General features: G+C 35.8%; 1 protein-coding gene across 3 annotated transcripts in view; it reads right to left on the bottom strand.

The window, feature by feature from the left end:
* The window catches only part of LOC139118781 (inactive ubiquitin carboxyl-terminal hydrolase MINDY-4B-like), a 37,530-nt gene that overhangs the window by 18,751 nt on the left and 3,779 nt on the right, over positions 1 to 15,000 (bottom strand). For 2 of the 3 annotated variants that reach the window (XM_070682233.1, XM_070682234.1), the window contains exon 3: positions 2,450 to 2,498. In XM_070682233.1, the coding sequence (XP_070538334.1) occupies positions 2,450 to 2,498 (49 nt within the window). Of the gene's footprint in view, positions 1 to 2,449; positions 2,499 to 13,239; positions 13,589 to 15,000 lie in introns of those variants that run through there. The other variant, XM_070682236.1, reaches the window with a different exon arrangement.

Here is a 15,000-nt window from a genome sequence, read left to right as displayed (position 1 = left end):
ATTTAAACACTGTGTCATAATCATAGATTTATTTTGGATTAAGTATATACATTTATTTGTTTGTTTGTTTATTTGTTTGTTTATTTATTTACTTACATTAATTTATTTATTATTTTATTTGTTTATTTATTTATTTATTGCCAAATTTTGCATAAATGGAAGTAATGCAGTGCAAAATAAAATATCTTTGCAATAACATGATACATTGTATGTATGACAGAGACTGTGACATTAAATAGAAATTCTCAGCACACATTATACATAAGCTAATAGTGGTACAAATATTTGCGTTTGAAAATACATTATCTTATATTTACTGTGTATTTACGGTAGAAGAGAATGTATGTAGTTTTATTTTGTTCTCACGGATTTAGCTCTTGACTGTGCCATCATTTGAATCAATAAAGATCTGTTTATTTCATTCTTTAATCCTCCATAATGAACACTCACGTGATAAACGTTGACTGCAAGTATTATGAGAAGGATGAATACTCACAGAGCCTGAGTTACAACAGGTGAATGTTTTCACCAAAGACACACTTGAGTGATATTAAGGCCTATTACCCCAAGGCTTGACATCACTGCATATATTATACACAAACAATTTTGTATGCAAATTCTGACACTTTATCGAGTCCAAACTTGTCATAACTCTCCTTCCTTTACTCAATAATAAACATGAGAATCAAAAAAATTGTGAAAATTTAATGTATTTAAAATGCTTTCCTAGTAAGCATTTTGGATTATTTCTGTCTTTGAAGTATGATCACCTTTCTTTGAACAGAGCCTCAAATGTAACATTTCCAACACTGATGACCTGAGCTGTGGGTTTATGAGTTAGTTCATCAAAGACCTCACCCCCTGGGGATTTTATTATCTGTACTAAATATATACACACTATATCATCAGGCCTAGAATCGCATTCAGATTCTGTTTTTAAAACTTTATTCTTCAACCTGTCACCTCCTCCACTATGAAAAATCCTTCACCACAAACATCCCATGTATATTGAGAAACAATTAACTTGTCAAAGTAGAGTATCGAAAACGGCAGAAAGGGGTGTTTAAAAATAACAACAGTTTTAATGTTGTTATATTATTACCATAACATTGAATATCTTGTGGGTGCATAGGTTAAGTCATGTTTGCACTATACATTTAGTTCACACTGTCTCACTGTAAATTATCAGTATATATGTACAGTGGAATTTGATCGAGTGTCCGTTTTGCCTTGCAGAGCTCGACAATTCTACATGTTGCTTATCATTAGAAAAGTAAACATTTGCAACAAATTGAGTCTTTGATGTTAGATTATACAGCGCGCCCGGCGAACGTTTCCCATACTCTGTCTAGTCTGCAATCATGACAGTCGTTCAGCATGCCACTAATTCACAACAAGCTTGACACCGCACTATAGCTATAGCACATCATCAAAGTTTTCTTTCAGCTATTTGTGTACTTTGATTTGGTACAACTCAGACAAAACTCACTGGCATATTTTTCGAGTGTCGGATCTATACCTCGAGGAAAGTCCTCAATATCGACCGGACTGACTCTGGGCGTTTTATTAAGTAGAACATTGTATTTCTTCAGCAAGGTAAAGAATATTTTGAAGGCAGAGAGATATCACCGTCCCCTCCATGCTAACCCGTTGCCGTGTATGATGCCGTCCCGGAAATTAAGTGCCAAAATACAGTGAATTATTTCAGAAACACTGGATGTGTTAGTCAATGGCACAAAATGTACCGTGTTGATTGAATTGCACTTGCATGTGCAAAATCAACACTTTTCTTCAAGTCTATTTTGTAGCTCAGAGAAGTGTCAATTGAGAAAGTTTCATTTAGCTGAGACAAAAGAGAAAGCGGGATTAAAGTTTCATGCAGGAGTGTTAGCATTTTCTGGTTGACAATATTCAGTGTTGTATCGTGTCAGACTTGTTGATAGAGTACACTGCACTGGCAATGCTACAGACTGCATGCTGAAGGAACTGTTGTCGTGATTGCTGACACCGAGAAGAGAAGAAAAGTTTTTTTTTTTTAAAGAATTTACTTGTTTCTTCATAAAGTTCCCACTTTAAAAGTAAACACCTAAAAGAAAACTGGTGATGTGCATGCAGTGCAGTGTTATGCTTGTTGTGAGTGACATGCTGAAACGACTGCAGTGATCGTGACGAGCAGTGTATGGGAAACGTTTGCCGCGCGCTGTAATCTAACACCAACCAAAGACGAAGACTCAATTTGTTGCAAATGTTTACTTTTCTAATGATAAGCAACTTGTAGACTCGTCGAGCTCTGCAAGGCAAACCGGACACTCAATCAAATTCCACTGTATATACTTCTAACCGTGAAAAAGTTGCCCAACAAACAGGTATATGTTTCTGCTATCCTCTCCGTCAACAGGTGCAGATGAATTCAGTACCATGGTCATATAAGTTCCAATATTTTACTTACCATCAGTTTTATCCAAGTCTTGAAGCACTCTTCCTTCACGATCTAGAGTCTGTATATCGATGTACAAACAGCCACCAATTACACAGCAACAGAGAGACAAAAACAAGGAAAGATTTACTGCCTGCGGATGACAGAGGTGGCAAGGACTGAGTAAAACTGGGGATGTTAACTCACACAGTCAGGCTCTAAATGACCCTAACTGTGCTCACGGTAGCACTAAACTGAGGTTGTCATGTACGTATAGGCTGCAATCACCTTGCAAATCAAGACTGAAATGTGAATGCCAGTGATTGGCTGTATCAGTGGGCCTGGCTTAATTATGCGTATTACATATTCTACAAAATTGGGTCACCATACGCCACTGAACAAGGTCTTTCAAAACTCACTCCGTGACAATAGAGAGGGCTTTAAAACCAAGTAAATGAGTTCCACAAAGGGTCAAATGGCAGATCAAATTATACACCTGCTGCACGCAATCGAGCAATTTTCTTACATTTTTACAGTCGTCTTATTTTTCTTTTCTTTTCTTGTGATCAATGGAAAATGACAAGTACCACTACTAGAAGTGATGTAACTTTGCAAAGAACACTCATCAAGTTTAATTTCGAGAAGTGATCTTCGTTTAACTAGCTACAGACGGCTTCTTATTATCGGTAAATGCATAGATCTGATTGACATACAAAATGCTGACTTACACAACCACTAGCCCACTTCAGAACTTGCTTCAGCAATGTACAGGTTCAAATCGGACAAAGTGAAGCATTAATTAGGATGAAAGAAGGAGGGACAAGTGCACTCGCACTCCAGTTTGGTTTTTAGGAAACGAAATTTTAGACACAGTGGAATGTCAAGTCTGATACACTTGCAAACTAATGAGGCGTGACCGGAACAATATTACAACGCCCAGAACTGAACATGCTCTAATCTAAGTGTGACGGTAACCATGGAGACAGTCAGCTAAGACGTTTCAGATAATCAATGGTGGGACTCTATCTCAAAAAGGTCATGAGACAATCAGGGACTGCTTTTCAAAACAAGTCAGGCTCTCAGAACAGAGTTGCAGTGTGTTGTATCTGTCACACAATAGACGCCAATTACAGAAATTCTTTACAGGAATTCTGTCTGTTAGCAACTCAGTGATTACACCCCCTCAGCCAATCATTGGCAGCATACATTATGTAGTCATCGGCTATGTCACTCGTCAGTTTTTTAGTATGACATGCGTTTTATTTTGGGATCTTGTTTTTTTATTTTTCCTTCCTTCATTTATTTATTACTCATTTTTCTCGGAATTCCATTTCAAAGTCCACTGTTTCACACGATGGGCATGTGTTTGGGACATGTACAGCTGTCATTGTGTCTGATTTATACTTTTTAATTTTCCTTCACTCTATTCAAAATATTACCTTTTCCACTGGAGATACATTTGACACATTAACTGCATGCATACTATACAATAGCCGTTGTCGTCAGAAAAATTTCACATTTTTGCCGATTTATTTTTGAACTTTTCAAAAATGTGTGACAGAGACAAATAACAATTTTTTAGCAAACAATTTATCAAACAATTGTTTGATCTTCAAGGTATGACTGATAAAGTACCGGATATGGCTTGTATGGAATGGCTATCATTTTTTTTTTACTTCTTGTTGTTAGAACAGTAATTTTCATTATACACGTGGAATGATTCATTAAAATTTGTGGTATTCTATTGTTTGACTGAATTGCACTTCCCTTATAGAAGATAGCAAAGTTAACTGTCGCTCAAAGGGGCCTCAAACTTGAACCAGATCAACTTTAAATCTTAGAGCACAAAGATAGCATCTAATTTGAACAGAATTGATGTAAGTTTAATGATATTAAAGCTATCTGAGAAATGCTTTGAGATTATATGTTCTGACCACAAATGAGACAATTGACCTAAAAATTTACATATGAAAATATCACCATTGTTTGCAAAAATCTGAATAGGGTCATCCCTGGGAACATTAACACAAACTTTGAAAACTGGACTTTATGGCTTCAGTTAATAGTTTAAGTCTAAATAAACTGACTTCCAATAAGATTCATTTGTGACTATGGTTACTTTAATGGATAAATGTAAACTCTTCCATTGATAGTCTAGTGATTTTTGCAAAATGTGAAATGTTAAAGTATATCACAAAGCTTACAAAACGATCATGAAAAGTTGGGTCAAAGATTTTAAGGTAGTATGCGCCTCAAAAGTGACAGACTAAAATTTTTGCCAAAACTTTCCTAGATTAAACTTTTAACCATTCTCTTACCAAATCAAGAATAAAATTCAGGGGTCACAGTGTAAAGTTTGATATTAATGAGACAAATTACCTAACTATTTACCTAACAGTTATCTTTATTTTTAAATTCATAATGGCAACCACCCCAGTGTTACCTCTGAAGGAAAAATCAAAGTTTTGATTATCAAAAAACTAAGACTGTGAAAACTTTTCTTAGCCCAAGAGCTTTAAAATGAACCCCCCACAAGTGACAGACAAGAAACGTACTGCAAAACTTGGAGAATCCAGATATCTGTCCCGTTGCGCATTTTATCTTCACAAATAACTTGATTTGAAACGATTTAGGAGTTACGGTACATTCTCAATTCGATCCAAAAATTCAGGTCTACTGCAGTGAGGTTCAGTGTCAACTGATATAATACCAGGGACTGCATATATACCATGCAGAAAAAATATTACACTGACTTCATATGTCAAACGAAGAAACTAAGACGTTGGTAATGCTGGAAGATATAGCACTGTGTTTGGCGTCAAAACACCAAGTGTTACACCAAGTGCAATCAATAATTATTACGGTAACCGGTAACCGTAGACAGAAGACGGTTTTATTCAGGTGAAAATCACAGCAAACATTGCCCAGCTAATTTGTATGCACAATATGTACGTACACAGCATAGCAGCCAATTTCAGTGAAATTTGACAATTGGTATACTTACATAGCTGCCGATGGAACTGCATAGAAGAATGACTCTGAGGTTTTGCTGACGCCAGTACACGCCAATAATACAAACAGCAAGCTATACAGAGTTTGATTTCAAAGAGATCCAATTTTCTTTCAATTTTCAACTCTGCATGTACACTATTGGGCATGCAAACAACATATTTCAGAGCTGCCACTGTTCAAATTCATTTTAATCTGATCAGTCAATACATCGTATAAACACACTCACTGTCCTGCAAATACATTCAACGCACGCACCATATTTATATCACGGACATCAACCAATCTGATATTGCCTGTGCAAAAGTACCGAGACATCGGCAAAGCTCTACAGGTAGATGTGCAGGAACATAATTCAATGACAAACAACACTGTCAGAATTGACGACATCTCATAATTTCATTCCGTATTAAACCGATTATTTTCTCATAAATAAGTAGATTCTGTCTGGTGCACTTTTCTGTAATAACACAATTATGACCATAAAACAATTTGCATTTGTGGGTCAGAGTCTGAACTCTATCCCGATGTGAGATTTTTCTAAGGATCTGATATGGCAACGAAATCAAGATTTGAATTCACATACCAGATTCTGAACTCAAGGCTGGTTTTGATCTAGATTGACACAGAGACGGTAGAGTGACTAAAATTTAATACTCCAAATTGGGAAAAAATTCTGAAATTTTCCTCTCCCGAAAGATTTTTGAATCCAAATAAAAGTAATAGATTGATAAGACCTTGGTAATGAGTAACTGACTCCTTAATGCCTATCCCTGATTGGACAACATTGAACAGAAATGAATTCATTTACATTTGTAGGACAGATCATGAACTCTTAACCTGGTTTTTGAGTTCAGCATCGATGTATGGGCTTTCTTGACAGCAAAATTGTTTTGCATGAATTTTGACCACTTAATTTCATTTTGCAGATTTTCAAAAGCTCAACCTTGTTGTTGTGTGTTTATTTTGACAGATGGCTGGATGGAATTGGATGTTGTGATGAAAAGCCGGTCCTAAAAATATTTATCTTCCATCACAATGACTTCAACTTCTCCGTAAATTTAGATTTATGAATGCGTTTGTAAATTGTTTTGACAGTGTTTTTGCATTTTGAAACTCAATACCTACTTTAAACCCCAGTTGAGAGGACATAAATATTAATCTGTACACCCGAAAGTCCAAGTAAACAGGTCCACAATCACCATTGATGTTGATGGGTTTGGGCCAAACCATAGTGGTAAAAGGGTTGAAATGACTTTGTCTTCTGTGACAGCATCACAGTCACAGAGCCAAAACTATATGTTTTATTTTCTGTTTTTACAATCAACACTTGTGATTTTCAGAGCAAAGACAACCATTTTGCTTTGAAACACATGTCCATCTCAATCATTGTAAACTTAAAATAGAAACTTCATCAAATACTGTACCAAATTCAATGTTAATGCAGTTAAAGCTAAACCCATTTTAACAATATGAGAAAAGTGATAAATTATAAATTAATTTTAGCTAGCTTTGATTCTGTCTCACTTCAATGATACTAACTGTCAATTTGTCCGAATTAAAAATAATATCAATTATTGAAATTCTTTTTTTACTTCATTAATTTACCAATAGAGAAAACAGATTGTAAATATGGAATGTAAATATGGAAGAATTATTTAACCTTTGCACCATGGCTGTATCGAAGTCCAACTTTACCATTGATAACAATGGGATAGGGTCAACCCTGGTGGTGAAAGGGTTAATTTTGGTAAAACTTTGGTTACAAGTCTATTAAAACTATCACTTCAGTTTACATGTGGTTTCATGAGTAAGTTTCAATGATGATCGTACCAAACACGCTGAACACCAATCTTCCTATCACACTGACCCTAAACCATGTGCACACGTTACCCTTTAATTCTGCTGGAAAATTTTTTTCACAACAATAGTGTCATTCTGGATCCTTATTCTGCCAAGTTCATGTGTTTGTCGTCATTATGAGGTCACATTACTTAAAAATCAGTGAGGCATAACATGTTCCATATTGCATTTTAACAAATTTAATTGAAGATTTGAAAGTCCCTGAAAACTAAGATACTGTAAACATGATTTTTACAGACAAGCTGCTATGTAGAACCTTGGAGAAAAAATACAGTTTGAGTGACAACCAGTCAACACATTCTATCTGTGCTAACAATCAGGGAGCATTTTGGGTAATCCCCACCATCCCCCCCCCCCCCCCCCCCCCCCCCCCCCCCCCCCCTGCATCCACAATGATGAGCAACTATTTTCACCTGAGCACTGGTATTGACATACATAGAAATCCACTCAGCTAGTCTTTGGAAAACACACAATCAGTCGTTTTGCTTTCAATATGGAAGTAGAAAATTGGCTGAGAGCACTTCAGGAAGAGGCTAATGTCAAGTTGGGAAAATTGGCCTTGATGAAAACCCCATTACCAACGCTAGTTGAAAATCTACACTTCAATAGCAATCAATTACAATTACTGCTGTCACATATGGCATTCAACCTGCTACCTTGGCCAATACAGTTTTCACCCTTTCATTACAATGGTTTGGCCCAAAACCCATTATTATCAATACTGAGCCAGGAATTAGGGTGAACAGGTTAACACAGAAAAATTACAAAATGATTCTCATTTCCTGCCATTGACGTCAACAGTCATATTTCTTTGACACGTTATTAATGAAACTAGATGCACATTTGCTCTGGAAGAATGCAGGTATAGTAAAAATGCTCCAGGCTCAACATTAAAAGTCCTCAAAGTCACCTGTTTGCTTTGAATGTGTTTAGAGTTTGAGAAAGTTCAATGAAACAAACAACTGTTCAAGGCCAGTATTACTGAAATTTGGCAATGAGTGTTCAAATACTAGCTCTCTTTTCCATCCAATATGAGACATTTCACATGACTGACTACAGTATACTTATGCTGTATTGACACTGAACAAAATCGTGCTATATTATTGAACAAAAATTTGGTCAGATCATAGCAATCAGTATCAGAATGCACATGCTTTGACGGGCCAACAAATTTCCAAGATGATTCTATTCACTGATAACTACGGTATCTGATTGATGCATTAGTGTACATCCGCATATTGCATGTGCAGTCAGCCATGTAACCAAGGACAAGTATGGTACGTAAAAAGACCTAAACTTTAGTATTTTCACATCGTTCTATAATTACATTTCTGCAAGAGAGAATGGCAAAACTACGCCAAAAATGGAAAAATTGCATAATTATGTGGTTGTTCCTTCTTGGCAACAACAAGTACATGTATATGAAATGTTTGTTTGTGGTGTTTTTTTTCCAGAGCTGTAAACAAATCAATGACAGCAGCTAGCTAGCACAGTGCAAACAATTCTCTGTCGCAAAATCTGTTTCGAATGGTGAATTGAGTGTTCATGCGATGACATCATCATGTACGGAGTGTGTAACCAGGGCAACGTGCAATTCAAGGAGACTCAGCATTGACATGCAAGGGCCGTGTTGATTGATTGAACTTCACTGTACATCAAGACTGAGTGATCATTCAGGTACAGCATGTGTAAAGAACCGCATGTTGAGTATCAACATTGAATTGACAGGATACAACACATCAGATCTTATCTTCCATGCTAGATGCACGCACCTGAAGTAACTACATTGAAAATGTACCTGTGGTGTGTACAGGAAAATAGAGATTTCAAATGAAAACTAAGAAAGAAAGACAACTGAAAAGCTATAGATCTAGAGAGTGATAAATCAATCTTCCAGTCAGTTGTGAACTCAGAACTAATAAAATGATACATTAACGTAGTCCTCTAATTCCTAATACCATATCATTGGAGTGCTCCTTATTTGATTCATACTTCTAACAAATTAATAGACTCTACAAGGAGAAAAAAAAATTTAGCTTTCAACGATGGATTTTACTCCTGGTGAAATATTGCCACTTCAGGGTTGGAATTTTTATGGTGGCATGTTATCAACAAATCTTCACTAATGGTTTGAAAGCCTCTCTCACCTCATTTTTTATGACAATCTTTAAAATCAAAGTATGTGACTTAATACACACACCCACACACACACAAATATATATATATATATATATATATATATATATATATATATATGTCGATTACTCAAGTTTCATCCACATAAGTGATCTTCAGACATTTCATATGGCCATTACTAAAACTGCCATCCAAAGATCACTTGAATGAAACTCGAGTGAAACTTGAGTGATCTTCAGATGTTTCAGATGGCCATTACTAAAACTACCATCTAAGATCACTTGAGTGAAACTCAAGCAGTTGACATTCTATGCATATAAATGATATTGTTGATGAGGTTGTGTGTGTGGTGTTAAAGACATGTGTGCAGTTGATTAAACCAGCCAGGTGCAGTCAGAGCTCCCTCTAGAAGACCTTTCTGATATCTTCAATTTATCACTGGACCCTTCATGGCTACAAGTATAAGGGGTTCCTTTGTTGGCTTTTGGAGGTATTTGAATAATGGCATTTGGGAAGTCATCACACAAAATGAATGTGAGTAACATCTATGAGTAATGTACAGATCAGCAATAGCTTGTTATTGTTGGGCAATATACTCACGGCTACAGGTGTTAACATTTCTGCTTTGTACAGCAACTCAACAGTACATAGCAATTTGTCTGTGCGTATATGTCCTTCATCAGGATTCAAACTACAATAACTTTGGTATGTGACACCAGTGATCTATTTTCAATATCAAACCACAGTCAATGTTCCTGACAGCGGGAACAGGGTTATTAATGAGGGTTCATTCATCTTACTAAGCTCTTCAAATTTAATTAAGGTAGAATGCACCTCCGGGACAGATACATATATTTGAACTCCCAATTTTTAAAATTCTTCTCTGATCTATCTCTTATGGAGGGCTCATTTTAAATCTCTTGGAGTTAGAAAAACTTTCATCGTCTTAGTTTTTCAAAAAAAGAATATTTAACTTTCTCCATAGAGTTAACACAGGGATGGCTGCCATTTTGAATTTCAAATATCGGTAAATGTCAGGTAATTTGTTTCTATGATACCAAACTTTGCTGGATGACTCCTGATTTTTATTCTTGATTTGGTGAAAGAATGGTTTAAAGTTTCATTGAGGAAAGTCTGAGCAAAAGTCTTTCACTTTTGAGGCACGTACTGCCTTTAATCACGGTCACCTGTTCTTAAATCATAGTGCGAAGCTTCAACCATCTCAAAACATCATCACAACATTGTTGTCAAAATTCCTTACATTAAATATTCCATGAAACATAGTTTGAAAAAAAAACCCAACTAAGGTTAGATCCTCTGACTGCTGTTTCAAATCCACTCATGGCCATGGCAATGGTTCTGTGATGACAAACCTGGCACACCTACCTTCCAAGGATGTTTTTGTACAAGTTATTTGTGCTGTAACAGGTACAGTGTACATGTACAAGCTAATTCGAGGCCATTAAAACACTATAAAGCAGGTCTATATTATACTTTAAAATCATTTTACAAACATGAAAAAAGAATTTATATATTGCACATAAACTGACTGGACAATCCTTTTGAAACTCAGTAATACCATTTTAACAGTAGTGATATATTTTATGATGTGTTTATGATGTTGCAGTCATTTTAATTTCATATCATTTCAAGTAAAAATATTGAATATGTTGGCTGACTGAAATACGGACAATATGACGATAGACAAAAAAACTGTATTTCAATGGAAAATTTTGCAAAAACTTTCAGGGCAAAAATACATATTCCCCAGTGTTATCTATGGGTAACTTTTTGAGTGAAAAATTATTTGCACAAAATTTGTGTTGAAGCACATGCTATAATTAAGGCAAAGTATATCATGTTAACAAGGTACTGTACATATACCAGAATACGGTACATGACAAATGTTATTAAATTTTAAGCATAGAGTCTGTAGCTTGGATTTTGATGACATTACAAACATTTAATACACACACATGAGCAAAATACATAAAAAATAACCAAGATATGAAGATTGGAACAAGGAATTTGAGATCACTGGAGATGGCATTATTGTATTCTTGGACCTCGACTTCATCTTTTGGCCTTCATCCGTAATATATGGACGAAGGCCCAAAGCCAGTCGAGGTCCTAGACAAGCATTACATTATTCATGTTCAATTTGAAATGTTTATATGATACACGATGCAACATTAATTTCAAATTGAAAAGCCAAATAATTTGCATGATAAATGTCTGTGATAAAATTTAGCAGTAATTAAACCACTTTAGATGCAGACAACATTGTATTAACAACCGATAAAAGGGGTTATATGCCCAATTGCTTCATTGATTTTGTCCTCAAATGTCACTATGGAACTCTGGGGCCTGTCTAAGTGCTACAATCCAGACAACCAAACATGATTTAAATGATATCACATTTTAATAAAGTAACGGGCAAAACCAAATAGTTGTTTGAAAGTTTTAACAAGACATTTGGAAATTATTTGGCTTAGAATAATGGAATTGGTAGTGTTTGTACCAAAGTTTTGATGGAAACTATAAGATCACACGTATAGGCAAGTACATTGTACCTAAATAAGAGGGCTAAAATTGGTCAAAATTAAAATAGATCACAGTAGCAGCCAATGTCACACAAGTAGGAAACTTACTGTACATTAATCTTGATCACTGCTATTGATTAATCAACTAAACCATGTACTTGCCTTCAGTGACTAAATTAAAATTCCTGTCTGACAAGATGTAGTAGTTTATTGCCCAACCTTGCCATTGCCTGATTTTCCAAAATTTATCTCCTAGCTAGTAAAACCATTAATAAACATACAGTGACTGAGATAAATTGAGTAAAGGTGCAGTAACAGCAGAGCCTGTTTATCGTGTGCAGTTTGTGGTCACCTCTGATTGACAGGGGACACAAATTCTACCGCTAAATGAAGTACATCTACCATATTGATAGAAGTTAAATATTTTTAAAATTATTAACATTAAAATTTAGAGTAAATAGATAGCAGAGACTGATGATGCTATTAACATTCCGACTTAATTGAGCGACATTTGAAGTGAACAATCACCGTGTTCATTTGATGGTACCGGTATCTACCAGTATAAAAATAATCGCGACACTGGAATCTACTGCTACCAGGGCAACAATTATGCTGCGACAAAGAAAAGGGTTTTGGTTGTTATGAGCATTTTAAGATTTGACAGTGACACGAATATTCCCATTGAAAAACTTAGTGGATCATGAGAAGTCAAATATTTATAAATACCTAAAATCAAAATGAACAATTAATTTGATAATAACATTTTACCCAAAATAAATGATATTTGGGAAAACAGCACAAAATGACGTTGCTCTTTCAATTGGAACAGTGTGTAATCAACAATACTCTTGTGCACACCATGAGCACAGATTTCATATCCCCTTTTTCACCCTTTCACCCCTTCTTGTTAGTGTAGAGATCCAGTTACCCATAAAAGAGCAAGCCACAGTCAAACCAAATGTGAGGTGGATGGAACGGTTCATCCATTATTCCTTTGAAACTGTGATTACATGCTGCTTGTAAATTTTTATGATTTGAATTGAGTAGTACCATTGGCCTGTCACGTTTTTAAGATCAGGGTTTGTGATAGTGGTTCGAAAGTTCAACACCCATGACAAAATTCAGTCACATCTATGCACGGAAATCCCCTTTCTGATAAGGCACCAGAGAGATACTTTTCAGTAAACTACACTGACAGTGGTATTACCTCTCAAGAATTGTTGCCATAAACGAAAAAGAAACGAAAAAAAATATAACCTAATATAAACTTACGTGTACAGTGCAAGTTTGTCAGCTGATGATAGCTGAGGTTTTCCAAAACAGTCTACTAGAACCCTCGAGTTACAGGTGGGAGACTTTTAAACAGACTTGCTTGGCGGTGAACAACTTCAGCAAATGTCAACTTTACGAATGGTCCAGCCAGAGCGAGCACCTGTCACTGAAGCTAGCTGGCCAGAATTACCAGACACACACACTGACTGCACTGAGAGCTATAAGCTGTGATGCCCTACCGACCATAACTCCGTAACTCACAGATGAGGAATGCTTATCGGCGATCGCCAAGCAACACACAAATCAGACACGACGTAAGCCTATATGAAGTGTGATTGGTGGGAACCCATTAAGACACAACTTCTCCTCCGCTGAACCAATGTCTAACATCGACTGGCTAGTAATAGTAAGTGATCTACGCAGGGTCAAAGGTCACCTGAGGATTAAATTTGTTTATCTTACATTTGTATATTGAGTACTCCGAGGTCGTAATTAATCACAATCTAGTCTGACATCACGATTTAACAGCAGATATATTAGCTGTTACACTTTTTTTGATACACCCATTGAATATTTATCTGTTTTTCTGTACTGTCGACATTTTTTGGTTTCACATTTGCTCTCGCTTTAGCATCAGTATGCTTTGATTAAATAAGATTTCCCCGCGGGATATTCTCTCTCAAATGAATACAAATATTTTGCTCGTTACACAAAAAAACCCATATAATGAAAACGTTCAGCTAAAAATAAATTATCAACACAAACTATATCACCTATTACCTTATTCAAACAAAATTTCACCGGCAACAATTTAACATGTAAAACACCTTCTCGGCATGACTCGTAAGTAATCACACACATATTTACTAAAGTTATTGCTTTTGTCGGGCATAAAACGTTTCACAGCCAAAACTCAATATGCCAGCTATTTGCTAGGAAATGATGTCATATTGCATTCAGTTACTTTAAACCATTGAATCTCTAAAAGGATATCTATCAAAGTGACGGAAAACACTGAAAAGTACACAAGACTATTGATTTTTTTGTTCACAACACATTAGGGAACATGATAAGAAAGAATCAGCTAAAGCAATATCAACATATTTAATTATGTTATGATGTTTCTGTCTACTTTACCATGCAGGAGATTGGTGTTTATATAATATCACCTGCAATGCAATGTTTCAAGCTTGAATGGTTTTTCAGACTTTCATGCACTGGGCAAGTCTTCAGATTCTTATGAAATCCAATCACTGATAAAATCCCCCTGGGACATTTCCTGATACCAATCCTACCACTGTTAATTAATCATTAAAAATATTTTGGAAAATCGTGAGGTGTAATTATAATCTCTAATTTTCTATCCAAAACACAGATTGTAGGTTGTACCAGAGTGTACCCTGAAGAGATAGTCCCTGTTCAAAAAAGCTCACCGGAGAGGGCGCTTTTTTGAAAAAAAAAACATTCACTTCCATGGGTAAGTACTCAAATGTTTACATTTTTTGAAAAGTGTCCTGTAATATAGAGCCAAACGTTGGTATAGAGGAAACAGACCAATGTTGAACTCCAGTAACCACTTTGCTTTAGGTACATAACAAACACTACATGAGATTTGTTAGCTTTACCGTATGTAAAACGGTGATTAACACCTAGAAGCAATACCATCGTAGGAGTTAATGTACATGCACATGCAGGTTTGGTATCCCATCACTGACTGTGAGTCCTGGCACCACAAGGAATGATTCCACACAAAGTGTTAGT

The sequence above is a fragment of the Ptychodera flava genome, chromosome 19 (assembly GCF_041260155.1).
Source record: "Ptychodera flava strain L36383 chromosome 19, AS_Pfla_20210202, whole genome shotgun sequence".
NCBI classification, from domain to species: domain Eukaryota; kingdom Metazoa; phylum Hemichordata; class Enteropneusta; family Ptychoderidae; genus Ptychodera; species Ptychodera flava.
Note: the sequence above shows the minus strand (reverse complement) of the source record. Positions and strands in the feature narration are given on the sequence as shown.